The 17,181-nt window shown below is 36.8% G+C and overlaps 1 protein-coding gene and 1 long non-coding RNA gene across 14 annotated transcripts in view; both read left to right on the top strand.

The window, feature by feature from the left end:
- Window positions 1-40: 40 nt before the first annotated feature.
- The window catches only part of LOC100747673 (sex determination protein fruitless), an 86,366-nt gene continuing 69,225 nt past the window's right edge, over window positions 41-17,181 (top strand). For 4 of the 13 annotated variants that reach the window (XR_004460915.1, XM_024364597.2, XM_024364598.2 and 1 more), the window contains exons 1-4: window positions 44-3,817; window positions 7,091-7,644; window positions 8,901-9,080; window positions 12,121-12,244. Coding sequence is in view for 12 of the 13 variants with exons in the window: in XM_024364597.2 (XP_024220365.1) it covers window positions 3,616-3,817; window positions 7,091-7,644; window positions 8,901-9,080; window positions 12,121-12,244 (1,060 nt within the window). In the remaining variant the exon portion in view is untranslated. The other 9 variants (XM_024364595.2, XM_024364599.2, XM_024364593.2 and 6 more) reach the window with 8 other exon arrangements.
- LOC117151180 lies at window positions 16,267-17,121 on the top strand. Its single transcript, XR_004460916.1, has 2 exons — window positions 16,267-17,018; window positions 17,087-17,121. It is a non-coding gene; the product is annotated as an uncharacterized LOC117151180 (long non-coding RNA).

The following is a 17,181-nucleotide window of genomic DNA, read 5'->3' as shown; positions in this document are numbered from 1 at the left end:
CGGCGGCGGCGAACATAAAATCCCTCGCACATGCCTGGTGCATTCATTAGGGGGGATGTGTCCGTGCAGCGTACACGTCGACCTGCATCCACGCCACCCTCTCTCTCTCTCGGCGCCACCCCTGGCCTCAGTCGCGCTTCGCGGCCAACTTGGTACACACGCCACTTTGTTGTTTCTCCCTCTCGGAGTTTCGTCCGCATTTGTACGTTTTCGACGTCGCGTCGCGAGATAATCGTGCTACGCGAGAATATTTCGTTTCGATCTTGCCGTCGATCGTCGATTCAACGAGAAAAAGTAATCACCGACGGTCGTTATTAACACCACTCTCTCTGATTACGCCGTCTGTGTTTCTCGTTTTTACATATCGAAACTTCCTTTCCTGCCTTGTTTCTTCGTTCGTTCGATTCGACGCGGTTGCGATCATGAATGACGAACGTTTCATGAGTTGAAGATACCGTATAATATCTACTCGGTGTCGAACGATTATTACGAGTGCGTTCTTTCCGTTGGTAACTATCGTGTGCGCGAATGTACTGTCCATGAAGAAGGCAGAGATCGCAGTTCCATCGTGAAACGCAAAAGAAGCTTCCTGCTGATCGTTCCTTCCGTGAATGTGAAGAGGATCGTCTTCGTTCGTCACCAGGAAGGATTGTCCCCGTAAGATCGTCGCGGAAGATCTTCACGTAGGAGGATCAAAAGGGATCCTTCCTCTGAATCTGCATGGTGCGGCTACACGCCAGGCCGACAGGATTTCATGTTCACGAATTTCAGTAAACCAGGTAACGATGCGCCTAATCCGCCTTCACGGTATCGGCGCGTCGATTTTCAGATTTTCCTTCGCGCGACACCCTCGCGTAGTTAGCTCTATCGAGAGAATACGTTCAATTTGCGCGCTCGGCTTTCCTCTGGCTGCACGCGGTGGTTCGCTTAGAGGGGAGGCCAGCTGTGGATTCGCGCCTATTCCGTGGCCCGCAAACAACCTACCAGAACCGGACCCATCGATCGCGAGATCTAGAGGCATGCGTCGCGTGTTCCTCTCTCTCTCACTTTGTCAATCTCCCTTCGAGAGACTAAGACGCAACCCACGTCGAGGCAAAAACGTTCAACTATCACCGATCAAATACGACGTTGATATTTCTTGTCGCACGACCGTTTAAACGCATTTGTTTGGCCAGTTTTTATCGACGCGCTAGCCTCGCTCGTTCGTTGATCCGCTGTTTTGACAGTTCGTTTTCTATTTTTACACGAGTCGATAATCGGATAGGAAAATAAGGGAAATGGTTGTACCGTTCAACGTAGAAAATATGCGGGATGTATCGAAACCGGGGGATCAGAATCCCTTGTTAAATTCCGTAACTGGTCGGAAAACTGTATAGTTTAGCGGATTTCGATAATATGCTCAGTAAACTAGACTGTATTTATTGGTTTACCGTCCGATTGAAACATAAACTCGCTCAGCGCGGACAAAAATACGCGGTAACGCGATTGTCGATTCTCGAAAATATATTCGCCAACGAACGCGTGCGTGGCCTATTTCGTGACCATCGTATCGTTTCCATTGTTTCGCGAACAGTAAAACCAGGCGAAAGATGTTCCTTCACGCTGTAGATGAGAACAAGAAAAATTTACGAGCGATGAAATTTCAATAAGCGAAACGAATATGCAAGTTGAAACGCGCGAAGACTGACTTTTGCTCAATGAAATGATAAAAAATCTATTTTTTTAAATACGTAGCTTTATAGTAGCAAATAAAGGAAATCCAAAATTGTACGTAAGATAGACCATAAAATTAGCAATATAGTACGTATCGTATTTCACGTCGGAAAAATTACATATCAACTGAAACGAAGAAACGTTGTTTCTCAGTTTCTAGATACTTCAATTTAAGGTTTGTAATTAGCCGAAGTGCGCGACGAATAAATACGCAACTATGCAATTACTCATTATGTAGCTTACATCTAAAATTGCAATTTACGTAGTTGCGTAAGGTAATAAATATTAAATTTCGCAATTTTTCATAGGAGACAGCGGTAGAAAGGAAAGGAGAGAGGGAATAAAGAAACTCATTTCTTCCTCGAGTCAGAATTCGAAATACGCGAAATAATATTTCTGAATCGGGAATGTTCTTCGGCCCGTACAAACGAAACGTTCCTTAAGATATAATTTAAAAGCGACGTCCTACGGGCATGTGTTTTTACGAAAGTTTGTCATGCAAATTTCCTAGAAATATACTGGTCGTTTCACAATCGAAAAATAGGATTTGAGAGAAATAAAACCGAGCGAAATAAAAAAGACGAGCCGTATGTAGCTACGTTAGAATTTTCTCGGGATTATTTGCGCAATGTTTCTCCGGTAACGTTCTTTCCTTATGCAAATACAGAATGCCCTCCTTACATCGTGCACTTCGGTGGACAAATATTACAGTAACGGTATATCAAGATTAATTTTTAATCCTTCGCGATGAGCGGTGGGAAACGAACCATATTTTATCATGCGCGCATGTAGTTTTTCCGTGCATCGGGTTACTTACGCGTTGATTAAGAGAAAAATAAGATAAAAATAGAATTAGCAAAAAAAAAGAGAGAAAAAGTAAAGAAAAGTAAGTACCATGCCAACCGATCGCGTTTCATAAACCGATGAACAGTTATCGTTCATTTTCTATAGCTTGATGCAGCAGACGATACTCCTATTAAAATGAACTGGTCGAAAGTTCGAGCATAATCAACGCCAAACAATGTGTTTACACTTTACCCTTCTGAAAAAGACGACGAGAGGGAACAGAGAGCAATTTCTCGCGTCTCTTTTTTACCGTACGTCTCTCGAACGTATCGTGACGTCGTGCAAGATGACGCATCGATATCGATCGAATCCTTCGATCGCAGAAAATCGAAGGAGTATGTGTTGCGCGAGAAAGAGAGAGGGAGAGAGAGACAGAGAGGAAAATGAATTCGCGGCATAACCACGACTTTCAATTGTCTCGTACTAGCGGCAATACTTGTGTAACGCGTAAGAACGTTTAATAAAGGCCCTGAAGTTTCTGCAGCAAAACGTCTCGATCTTTTCAAAATTACACGTTTAAAGCGTGCTATTTCTTCTCCTTCTAAGTCACACCACCGCATTGTCGCTAAGAAAACGTACGACCGAGCGCAGCAGCGTGCGTCTTTTATCGAGACAGCGTATTTTATGCGAACTTTCTTACCACCGCATTAAACTTTACTGCGCTATCGTGAATCCGTTGCGTTTTGTTCGAGCGTGAATTATGTATACCATCGTGTACGACGCTCCTTTCGTTGCGAGTTTTAGTCCGAACGATCGGACCAAGTACCGAACAAAAATCGAAGATACTTGAAGAACGATCGTGCACGTACATGTGTCGATCCATTAATTATTCATCATGACAAAGAGAAGAAAAGATAATTAGAAGTTTTATCGCGAAATGCCGCGCTAATAGTCTGTGTTGGGCAATTTACGAGGAATCGGCGCGCGCGCAGTTAACGCGCGAACATGAGCGCAGCGCGAGAAGATCGCGCAAGCCGCGTGGCACCGCTGCATTTCCGGTATGCACCGCGCGAAGATCGTCCCTGAAGATCTGCCAGCCGCACGGAAGACAGAAACATGTCTTTTTTTCTTCCTTTTTTTTTTTGCCGCGCGACTTCTCAACGCGCTAGGGCGAAAAACAGCGACGTATTCAGCCACAATACGTCACGATATACCTGCTTCCACTTGTTTTCCTCGTGGAACAATCAAGGCCATCGCGAGATAATTATGCAGATAACGGCGATGCTCGCCGATATCCCAGCTGTAGGAGGATCTACAGGTCCGTTCCTTGCTTTACTATTTTTCTCTCTGTATGTCTGTTCTTTAATATCGCCGATCTTTGCTCTTTCACACATACGCATACACATGATTCAGTGTTGAACATTCTTGTTGATTTTAACTTTTTCTGACGATCATGTAGACATGTCATATTTACATATGAAACATATGTATGTATATTACTTTAGAAGCAGATTCTTTTCTCGAACGGTATCTATAGACAACTCGCTCTAGGAACCGGTTCGCACAATTAATTGCGTAACCATTTAGTTGACCCAGGATGATGTTGTTAATGTCTAGTAAACGAGCAGGCTCTTTGTTAGCAATAGGTTTGCGTTCTTCGATGCGATAAAATCGGCTCCGACGCGATTAAAGAAGTCCGTGTAAACGCGCTAATAGCTAACTACTGCAGCCTTTCCAGTAGTTATTCATCGATGAAACGAGTAAATCCGACTTGATACCACCGGATACGATTACTCGTTCTCTCTTCTACTTCTTCTGTTTCCTTCAATTCTTTCGTTTGTACTATCTGCCATAGCTACCCGAACGAGGGTAAAGAGAAAGAAAAACTGAAGAAAAAAGATATATATATATATATATCGTGAGAAATTTTCTACGAGTACGCGAGAGGGAACAAGAAATAGATTCGAGCAGCGAATCATTTAAAGTTTCTCCCTTCCGCAGAATACTTTCGAATTCACTATACGTCCTGATACGGTTAATAATATTCTTCCTTTCGCTTATTTACGGGACTCTCTTAAACAAGATGTTTTCATCAGGGTAATATCTGTTATAATTTACGACAACACCTAGCCGCGAAGCGAAAGTACATCACGAAGCAAAACGCGAAGCAAACTTCTTTAAACGAAGTTAAGTTAAGTTTTAAACGTTTTCAGTCGGTGAATCAGTAAAAATATTGCGGCCCTAACGGCAGCATCTATTGTCTTCATTGCCAGGCCAATCGTTTAAAATCCTCAGAAACACACGAGCTCGAGATAAATTCAATTATATTCACTGTGTTATCCGCTTAATACACTGAATTCCTATTTGCCAACACGGCCGTATCTTCGTCGGGGACAAGCAGACGAATAGTAATTTTGCGCAGTGCCAATCAAAGTGCGGATTAAATCTGTTAATGGTCGGGCAACGCTTGTAAATCCATATTCGGAAACCGATTAAGGAGATTTTCCAATTTTCCCGCTACCTATTGATTTTGAATGGTTAACGCGATTATCGTTCGGCTCGAAATTAATATCAGAAAGCTTACGATTTGCGCGAATTACCGTTTAGTGGAGTCAAATGAAGTCGATCGACTCCTTTACATTGCATGATTTTCCGTGAAATGTAATCCCCTCTCGTATAACGTAGCGCAAATACGTCCGTTTAACCAATGGGCCAGCAGAAAAAGAAGCGTGCTTATGAAAAAAAGAATAGCAACATTTTCGCGTTCATCAATCGTGTTCTATTCGCGGAAGTAGTTACGTGATAATAACTGTGCAAACAAATCTTTAGATTAGATTTCGATTTTTAAGGAGGGTGGGATTTGTTCAAGAATGAAACGGATTTTAAGGTTTTCTTTTTATAGCATCTGGTTCAAGGATCTATGAATTTTACATGCATTACGTGCATTACAATATCGTAACAGGGTATAAGTTTGCCACGTTTCACGGGAAGTCGAATTTCCGTGTAACACTTTCAAAAGTATCACACGATGTATCTAAACGTTTTTGTAAAAAATGCTTTATAAAAAGTAAAACAAAAATTACTTTTTTGTTTTTGAATTTCTCATAGAAAGAGAAATTAATTTTTACTACGATAATTGTTTTCAATCACATGATTAGCTTCGTAAAATGAATAGGAGTTGTTTCGTTTATTCTGATTATTATGGAAACATTTTAAGCCCTTAAACTTTCATGCTATATATGACGATTGAAATCATTTATATTTTTGATAGTACTATGATAAGAATTTTGTTGACAAGAGGAAAGAATCTATTGAACAAAGGGTAATTTCTGCTAAAATAAGGCGCTTCAAGCTGTCAATAAGATAAATGTTTTTATCTCGATATTCGTTTAGTAAAAGTAGTTGAATTGGGAATTTGTTTACTTTATTTAACTTTTAACGTTCACGTATTCTATAATTTATACATCTCGACAGTAATTTTATTTGGGTAAATTATGCATCGCGTGTTATTTCCATTTTGGCTTTATAATCGTATTATTATTATTATTATTATTATTATATCGTATTGTATACGAACGTTGAAAACGGAAAAATAAACTTTTGCATAATGATATTTTAATATAAGTCATTGTTTTCTACTTTTCGAAAAACAGATAATATTTTTCTTAGTTTGTCGTTGCATCTTAGGCTGAAATTAGCATTATTGGAAATATCTATACAAAAGTATGTAAATATAAAGTGAAACAAACGTTCAATTAAACTGAAATTATCGAAAGAAGTCGTATTACGTGACTAGCAACGTTTGAATTCGAGCGCCCTTCGCGCCATTCCCCCCGGCAGATGCACGAAGGTCAAAAGTATTTTAAAAATAAGGCCGTAGGCATTGGCAGATTGGTATGGTAGTGGACGTTAAGGGTCGGGTGGCGTTGTAATGGCAAAAAGTTTGCGAAAGGTGAGTAATCATCGGGACGATAAACAAACTCGGGTCGTTAGTGTATACGATGCGTTAGTTAGCTGGCGCTGGGTTTAGGTAAATAAAGCCGCGTGTGAAGCGTGTTTGAATGGTTAGAAATCGAGCATCAACAAATCGAGTTTTCGCGAGAAGGCTCGTGGCTAGACGAGTACGGCCGACAATGGCGCCCAAGCCTCGCGAATATTGACATTGCCGAAAACATTATCTTCGAATATAGGATATTATCATATCCGTGGGTGACACATACTGCGTCGCAATTAATACTCTAACCTTCTTTTAATTCGCGCTACATTTGTCGAAGTGAAATCGCGAACGCTGTTATTTTTCGGTTACTGAGGTTATGCGAAAAAATGTTTTTGGTACGTATAGTAGCGACGCGTGAACCCTGAAGGGTTTTACAGTTATACTGCAATGTGGCACATTTGCAGAAGCACGGAGGAAGTTGTGTGGGTCTAGAGTTGCGATATAATCTCTGAGGAGATATCGTCAGGCCGATATAGGAGAGTGTGCGTGAAGAAGGCGTGTGAGTTAACGTTTTAAGGGTTAGGGAGTCATTCTGTAGTCAGGGTGATCAAAGTCTCTAGTGTGGACAGTTCAGGGCAGCTAGTTTGGTTGTAGGGTTGGGATTGGAGATAGACAAGATGGACCAACAGTATTGCCTACGGTGGAACAATCATCCAGCCAACCTCACAGACGTTCTCAGCTCCTTGCTTGCCAGAGAGGCACTCTGCGACGTTACCCTGGCGTGTGTTGGAGAGACATTCAAGGCACACCAGACGATACTCTCTGCATGCAGTCCATATTTCGAGAGCATTTTCCTCCAGAATACCCATCCCCATCCAATTATATTCCTGAAGGATGTCAATGAAACGGAAATGAAGGCATTGCTGCACTTTATGTATAAGGGAGAAGTTAACGTTAGTCAGCATCTGCTACCGATGTTCCTTAAAACAGCTGAGGCGTTACAGATTAGAGGCCTCACTGATAATAGTGTAAATAACAAGGCAGAAGAGAAAAGTCCATCGCCAGAACCAGAATCACAATCTGGTGTTAGGCATACTGAATCGCCTAACCTTCAGCCTCTTCCTGAAAAGAGGAAACGAAAGGCCTCGGGCAGCTATGATGTTTCCCTTAGTGGTCCACCCAGTGAACGATTCATGTCAGATTCTCAGGTACGTAATTTTAAATATTCTATATCGATGTTATTAGTTTATGCATGTAAGTATCATGAGAGTTATGTTTTTACTCTTAAATAATTCAAATACCATACATTTTTCCCCTGTCATAATTTGTGTTATTATTGTTTTCATTTTCGAGTTCATAATAAGTAATTGTTTAATAAAATGTCTACAACAACAGTGTAACAGAATAAAAATAGTGAAATAGAATAATTCATTCCTTTTAATCGTGTCAAAAATATTTCTTTATAAGAAACTTTAAATTCTTTTCTAATTCTTTCATATTTTTTTGCAATATGTATTCAAAATATGTGTACAAAATTTGTCAATATTTTTCTGTAAACATAATAACAATTACGAAGTAGGTCACTTTCTTTTAATTTGTATCAGTTTTAAGATTTTTATGTACTCCGATAACTATAAGTACTAGCTATTCCATTTCTAGATAATCTGTATCCTATTTACAATGCTTGAGAAATAAATTATGATAAAACAAGAAGAAAATTATGTCTCAGTATAAAAAAAAGTAAACAGAAATTTCAATAGTGGTGAAATAATGATATATATTGTGTATTTTTGAAAATGGAGTACATAAAATATGTGTTTTGTTTTCTTTATTGTACGTTTATTTTATTATCTAATTGCCGCATTTTTTATATTATATGCAAGTTTATGTTGCAGTATTGGTTTCATGTAAATTTATCGCTTTTAAATAAATCGTTTTCAAAACATATGCTCCCGCGAAGTTGCGCGCGTGCGTTGTGCATGCATGCGTACACGTATACACGTGTAGTCACGTGTGTATGCTCAAAATTTTCTTACAGGTAGCGCCTAAAATTCGAAGATAATGATCGCACTTTATTATCATTAAATTATATATCTATATGATTGGACAGCTTTCCAAATATCTGTACTTGTAACCTTGAGGTATATAGCAAATGCTGATCTTAAAATATCATTTCTGTCACAGACTAATCCTTTAGAATTAATGATGTTTTGGATAATTCCTCTCTTTAAGTAACTGTTCTGCATATTTTAATTTTGATAGAAATTTTCTAAATAATGTACAATAAAGAAAATAATTCAAAATTTTAGTCAATCAAAAGAACCTTTTTTTTTATTATAAAAAAGAAGTTTCCTTTATGTTGTAAATTTAAATATGCTAGATACAAGTATTATTACAACAATTATAAATAATTTTATTTGTAATGCTTCTAAAGTGCATAATTTTGTAATTTATTATTTTTCAGGCATCGTCACAATGTAGTTACAAATCAAGCCCTCCCGTGATTCCAAAGTTAAATAATGCCATGGGAGGTGATATGGAAGATGGTGGTCGACCTATGTCTCCTGCATCACAGCCACAACCTTCGATCAAGCAAGAGTTAGATCATCATTTGCCAGACTTCCATGACAACATTTCCCTCCCAGTAAGTACCCTTCAGTTTTTTTTTTTATTAGTATGTTTTAAATATTTATGAGAAAGAGTTACAACATGCATGTAGTGTAATTGATAGCATGTAAATAGTTAACAATATGTAGTTATATGTTTCCTGTAATATGAAATTCATATAGTAAGTTGTAACGTTTCTTTTTCTACGATTGCTGTATTATATTAGATTACTTATTAATTCAAAAAATAAATAACTTTTAACTATTCAATAGAATATTTAAATTCGTTCATATAGTTTTAATAAAAGTTGCTATGATCATTTATAATATTAAATATATATAACAAATCAATTATTTTTTTTCCATATTTATAGTTAAAAGTTGCTTTAATGTAGTGTAAATTTTGATATTTTATGCATTGTAATGGAATTAATCTTTTATATTACGTATTGCTTTTATTTCAGAATGTTATTTTATTCTATTTTATTGTTGTATTGTGTAACCAAATTGTATTTTAAAAAAAAACTTTAACACACACATGCATAGCTTGTAAGCTATTCGTGAAATTATACAATATATCGAGTAGATTGTACAAAAAATGTGAAGTTTCGTTACTGTTCCTGTAATCAATGATTTTCTACTATTTTCCTACAACTACTCAGTCCAAACAAACATGGGAAGGAAGGGATATTTAAATAGAGATACGAAATTGGCTTCTTATGTGCTAAAAGACAAAATCAAAGATGTGTTGATTAAACACATATCCTTTCCTTCTCTGTTGACAGACTAGTGTGGAGTGGGAGGTTCAAAGAGATGGGAAGAGTGACGAAACTATGGATGTACAGAACATGACCCAAAATCAACAAGATCCTGCTGTGATACAAGTTTCTCGCGAAAGCACTATCATGGCTGGAGGTTCTATGTCTATCAATATGTCAGGGACTGCATTTAATAATCCTTACAAAGCTTCACAGAATCAATCTATATCTTTAAAGTCTAATTCGCACAAGAGTAATCACATCGAATTCAATTCTTTACTTGGTTCACTTCCTGAAAGTAATGCCAGTGGTAAAAAGTTTAACAGTAATAATGATGTAAATAGATCGATAATTGTAAATCCACAGCCAAGCATGTCAGTAACTCAATCAAGTTTATGTAATATTTCACAACGTTCTATTACTCAAAGTAGAAAGGCTGGTAGATTCAAAATTGGGTGGTTAGATATGTACTCTTGGCTTGAATATGACGAAAGAACGAATCTTATGTTTTGTAAATATTGTAGAAAATGGAGCGATTCAATTCCCGAAATACGTACTTCATTTGCTGCTGGGAATGGTAATTTTAGACTCGAGATTGTCAATCATCATGATAAGTGCAAGGCTCATAATTTGTGTGTAGCTAAAGAAGGCAAAGCAAAAGAAAATTATTCTTACATCATGGAAACCTGTTGATTTTTCATTATAATTGTATCTTAATAACAGCTGATTTTTGATTAATTTTGCTCAATTAAGATTCAATCTAATTTCAGTCATTAACAAAATATTTTGATTATGCAAAAGAAGGTTCGATGAATGCTATAAAAAACTGTCAACATTTTTTTACTTCCTATTATTATAAGGCCTATATCTTCATATATGTCTGCAATTATTTAAGGCTGTACAAACTTTACCACCCATACCACATTTTGATAAAATCTAATTGTGTTATTTATTTGCTCTTAAAAATATGTTCATGCCATAATACATATTTTGAAAGCAGTTCGAAAGGATATATATCCTTCCTTATATTATACTCAGTTTTAATAAACCATTAAACTGTCTATGCAATTTTGGGTAAGTGAACGTAAATTACGAAGCTTGCCTTCTTTCAATATATATATATAGTTTCAATATAGGTTTAAAACTGACATTTTTTACATGATCTTCTATCTCTTTTATAAAATCTTTGTAATTAATTGTTGTTGAAACGAACTAAATTTAAATAATGATGTGTTTAATATTTCGTGCTATACATATATTTTCAATTGAGTTAAGAATTTTAGCTCTTATTACGATATTTTTAAATATCTTATATTTGTATAATTAAGGCTGTTATCTTTTCATGGTTAATTAATCATTATAAAATTGTTTGATTCATGTAAAATCCTTTTTTAAAATTTTATGTATCTTAGTAGATATTATATGACGAAATATTTTATGAAAATTATAAATTGTTTAAATATTTGTTTTTAATATTACGTTAAAATGCAACCGTTGTTCAAGTTTATAAAATTAATACATAGATGTTTAAGCGAAAAATATGTTTATGTATCTATTGATATCTTTGACGTGAAAAAATATTTACACTTTCACGAGTTATATGTTAAAATTTATATTTGTATATTTGCTGGTTTAATATTTTTATGTAATAACATTTACACTGCCAGTGTGTGTTATTAACATTGAAGTGTTGTTAGAAAGAAACGAATTGCCAAAGCATGTGTATTTTTGTGACGAATATCTCTCGCGTGAAATGTAAATAAATGTGAAGATCCAATATTTTTATTATAGAGAATGCTGACTTTTTCTATGAAATGTACGATTAAGCATGCATTTAAGATTTCAATGAATTGTCTTTCATGAAATCGACAAATTATACTTTCTTCTCCCTTCTTCCCATACTTATTATTATTTATTATGCAAATAGTAAATAAAAGACGACGTAATTCCGTTTTATTAATTTGAATCGATTTCAATAGTTGATTTTATTTATACGAGCTAAAAAAGGTTCTTAGGAAAGATCTAAAAATAACATTTCGATTTCAGTTTTATTTTCGATATTATCTCTTTCACCATCTCATGTTTCCAAGTAAATTAAATATATCTAAAATGAATCCCTACCCGGTCAGATTATTCAAAAATTAACATTTGTTCCTCTTATATTTCGTTTTATTTAATCGTTGCTTAATTTAGCATAGTAGACGAACGCGATAGCAGTAAAGTAACTGATATTTTTCGAGACGGAAGAATTTGTAGATAAATCCCTCGAAGTGTCTTTTTTCACAGTTGAATTTATAATGTATAATCGTGACGTGTGCAGGGTCATCCAGTTGGACTGCTAGGAGAAGAAGGAGGAGCAACAACAGGCACGCTAAGCGATGGTGTGTCAACAATTGAATCGTCTGAACACCATAATCCCCCAGAAATGCTCGACGGACTCGATGGTAAGACCTATAAATATCTATCATTATGATCAAAATTACATTTAGATTTCACGTATTTCCTTAGCTCCTTTGAACACCGTTATTGCAACGACGATTTTGATAAGTCATCTTTCTCGTCGTTTTTAGTGAGTTTATCTTGGAATAATTCGAGGATACATTCCTTTTTCACTTCTTTTTTTCTCGCTTCTTTTTTGTAGTAATTGATACAATTGCGAATAATAAAATGAATAATGGCAAAAGATAGCGACGGAAATACCGGAGATCTAAGAAATCGAGGGAGATGTGCATGCACGTTTGCAAGAATTTTTGCGCGTCGAGTCGTACATATAGGCGTACGAAGCGAGCATCCCTCTATTTCCAAGTCTGGCAAGCGTAGTGAGTGGTAACCTCTTTTTAGAAAACACGAACAACTTTCTTTGCTACGATGTATCCTGTATATGTGTATGTATATATATGCATACATGAACTGACGATATGTGTGCGTGTATTATATATATATGTATATATATATATGGGTATAGATGACACAATATTCATCCTTGGTGTTGTGGTGATGGTATCGTGCATTTGCTATGTCATTATAGTAGTTACAAACCCGTCAATGTGTTAATAAAGCAATAGGAACTACATTACATCTAACAAAAAAAAAGAGAAAACAAAAATTAAGCAAAAAGAAAGCAACAAAAAAAAAAAGAACAGTTGCTTTTTCCCTTGGGAAGTGGTATCGGCAAAGTGGACATTTCTTCTGTTGGTATCAGCAAATGGACAGTACTCCTGTTTGATTGAGATTCTTGAGACGGCTGTATGATTGATGATTGTACATAAGGTCTCGTATGTGTTGTGTTTCTTTCCTTCTTTTTTTTCTCTTACTCTATACATATTTACGTATATTACATATATATATATATATACATACATACACACGTGTATTTACATACACCTATTTACTCACATCTTTACTTTACATCTAACACATCGGTGGATTTGCGTGTGCGTGACAAAATAACGGAATCCACGGTGTGATTGCGCGCGAGAGCGAGTGAGTGCGTGTGGGTGTGTCTCATCTGCGTGAGAACAAATGTATATACGTGTGTTTTGCATAGCTATAAACTTTATTTATAAACGAATACATATATACACGTATATATATGTAGATATGCATATTCCATTATATGTACGTGTGTATGTATGTATATATTATACGTATATCATTACGGCGGGATTCTCTGTGCATGTCTTTTTACACACTGTTTTTTCTATCCTCTTACAAATACCTTTTGCCACGTTCTTACGTCACCGTAACCAGCGATCTTAATCTTACATTCTCACGCGTCTCTCTTGCGCCTGTTTGTTTTAACCTGTATCACCAGTACATAAGTAAATGGAAATATTAGCAACAAAATACGGACATGCACGTGCTGCGTTCTTGTTACGTAAGTGATCGATGGATCGAACACGAGCGTCGCACCGGTTCGGTAGCAAAGCGAGTTACATAACCCGAATCGTTTTCGTTTGTAATCGTGATTTTTCTTGAGACGAATTTCGTCGTGTGACTGACTCAAGAGAAACACGTTACGCTGTCTAAACGATATCCATATAATGCTATCAAAGAATGCAAGGATTTTGTTGCTAACGTGACGGTCCGTTTACCATTTCTTAAAAACTGTTGGCGCTCGATCTTGCAGTAACATCATCGCTGTCGTCGTTGTTGTCATAGTCTTCGTCGTCGTCGTCGTTTCACGATTGCATTAATTCGTATCGATGCTCGACAAATGGCAAAGGATGTTGACATAGAATTTCGCTATTCTGGCAAACGTTGAATATCGATTAATCTCCAGGATGCATCTCGCGTGTGTGTGTCAACTAGTACGTCGATAAAAGAAAGTAGCAGCGGAACAAATTCGCACCATTTTTTTTCTCCGACTATACTAGCACTCGTCTCGAGAAAGTATCGCATTTACAAGCAAACCTTTTCAACCAGGGTTCTTCCGCTTGCGTTGGTCTTTTAAACGGAACTCTTTCTTTTTTTACATTTCGTATCCCGTTTTAATATCTGATTTTGTATTTGTTTTTTACCTTTTACTTTTTTACATGCCGTCCTATTTTTTTATACGTTTTCTTTCTCTCTCTCTCTCTCTCTCTTTCTCTCTCTTTCTCTTTTCTCGATGTTGGTTTGTTCTCGTCGGTTGTGTGACGACGTGTTGTGTTTAGCTTTGCGTTTTTGTTATTCTGGACGATGATGAGATCGTAGGTGTGCGTTTTTTGTTTTTCTTCTTTACGTGATATGAACGTTTTATATTTATATCTTTGGTTACGAGTAGGCATTTCTAGACATGCGTAATATTACTATATACGAGTGTGGTGTTTCGTAATAATATCATCGTAATATTGATTGGAGAACGTAATTAATTGAGAATCCCCTCTTTTCTGCAACCTATTTGACTTGACCGTAGAGTGTGATACTATACGAGAGGCATATACACGTTTATATATTCCTCTCTCTCTCTCTTTATATATATATATATACCTTATCATGAGTCTGGTAGAGATTGTCGGTAATCATAATTAGTCGCCTAAGCAATTTAATTGAAACGGGATCTTGTAATTCCAGGAACATCAGGAACTTGCAAAAAAGAGAAGGATATAAGTAAAGAGAGTCAGTCGAAGCTAGAACACTCCAACCTCGGTACGGAGTGTTGTAAGCTTTGTGGCAAGAGCGTAGCGAACATAAAAAAGCACATGAAATCGCATTTCCCCGATAAATATCAGTGCCAAATCTGCATGATATCGTTAACGAGATCCGATAATTTGAAAAGGCATATTAAATTGAAGCACGGAATACGAGAGGGATCATTGATATCGCCGTTCATGCGCTTAGAGCATAAACACTTTTTAGCGAAATCGGAACCGGCTTACCTCACCTAGAATTCCATACGTTACGCTCGCGAAATACGAACGACGGAGAGTGATAAGAAATTCAAAAAAAAAAGAAGAAATAAAAACACGTGCGCACGCGCTGATGCAAATCGTGTGCTCGGCTATATTTATACACAGCGGTCGTATAGAACATCGAAAAGATACGCGCGATAGACGGACATCGGACAGAGAGGAAGCAGAACCCGAGATTGTCGCGTAAAACGGCCGCGTTGCTTGCACATTCCATGACACAGATGGAACGCGTGGTCGCAGTTCCATATGAAATTCGCCCTTCGTCGTGCTTGTCTTGTACTACTGGCAATCATTTGCTTTATTTCCCTAATCAGCGAGCGAAGATCGCGACGCTTCGCTCGATTATTTTTAATCGTGTTCTTCGTTTGATATTTTCCTAAGAGAATCTAATTATTTATTATACGTCTATATTTTAACATTTAAGAGTTTTTATTATTAAGAAAATAATTAACGCTTAGCCAACCGTGCGCGCCACAGCGAGCCATACGTTTCCACCGCGCTCGAACAAACCAACCTATGCGTTGTCCACCGCGCACTTTTCCAGGCATCGAAGACTAATATTCACTACTTACTTAAAAGACAAAGAAGTCTAAAAATTATTTAAGTATTTAATTATATTTTGTGGTAATGATTTTATTTAACAATTTCACATATTGTTTGTACAGAATATCAAACTAAAGGTATATATTTTAAGTATAAAAAAATATAGGTAAAATTAAAAACATTAAAAATGACTAAAGATAAATAACGTGACTTGAATATGAATTGAAAATTCATAATGCATTTTAATATTTGCTTGCAGTGTGGCATCGTTCGATTATAACTTTATTTAGTCAATGCAACGTTTTAATTAATTTTGACATCACTAAATTGGTGTATTCTATTATACACTGTACTTTATAAAAGCAGAAAAAGTGGCGCAATTAATTGGGAATAATTCCAGGTAGACAATAACTGATAATAACAACAACAACAACAAATAAAACACGTTGCTAAAGTCAAAAAGGGAGATCTCCCTGTTTGGTCACGCTGCGATGTTTTTCACAGAGGGGAGATCTCCCCATTCGGTTGGCTAAGTGTTAAGCGTATTGAATATCTAGCCGTTTCCAAAAGAAACGGTCGCTAGTATCTCCTTTTCTTTTATTACTAGTGTTCGTAGAATCACTTAGATCTCACGTTCACGGAATCAATTCGAGTACAAAGAGTGTAAAGGAACATTGTGCAAATGTCTCTTCAGAGAAAAAAAAAAAGAAAAAAAATATCGTGTTCGTAGAATACTACCTCCCGCGCGTGTGTTCTCGCGTACACGCGAGGATTTTAATCTTTTTTCCTCTTTAGAGCAAGCGAGAAAATTCTAAGTCTAACAAAGTGTGTTTACGTTCCGAAACGGAAAGGTTTTCCCTCTCAAAAATTGCCGTCACCGCTGCTCTTTCGTATGCACGCGGCGCATGGAACTGACTTTTAACACAGCGGCGCTCACCCCGCGAGCCCACTCGTTCATTTCTGACCAAAACTGAATTTCCATCGAGCCAGAGAGAAACCTCGAGATATTGCCTTTGATTAGATTTGCATAAGAGCGATACTTTGGCCGGCAAAACGTTGTACAGCCCCGGCTTTTACCACAGGCGCGGGGATGATTTCCAGACCGCGAGGAAATTCTCCTCGAAATTGCTCGTAAAACGCCCCTGTTAACGAAACATCGACGCGTCTAGGGTATTTCATCCAGTTCCATGCCCGGTGTGCACTGTTATAATACTTACGCGCAACTTTGTATCTCGTAATGGCAGCCTTGTTCCGCAGGTGGAGAGAGGAAGATCAGTATTAAGTAACTATTTATACACTTATTTATAAATCCTATATTATATTATATTTATATTTATACATACATCGTAGATTATGAAAGACGTCGAAGACTGAGTATACGAAAAGAAGAAAAAGTAAAAGAGAGAAAAAATAATGAAAGAAACGTTAAATCTCATGGGCCGATG

This window comes from Bombus impatiens, unplaced genomic scaffold (genome assembly GCF_000188095.3).
Source record: "Bombus impatiens unplaced genomic scaffold, BIMP_2.2 scf_0102, whole genome shotgun sequence".
NCBI lineage: Eukaryota > Metazoa > Arthropoda > Insecta > Hymenoptera > Apidae > Bombus > Bombus impatiens.
This window is presented reverse-complemented; position numbering and strand designations above follow the sequence as displayed.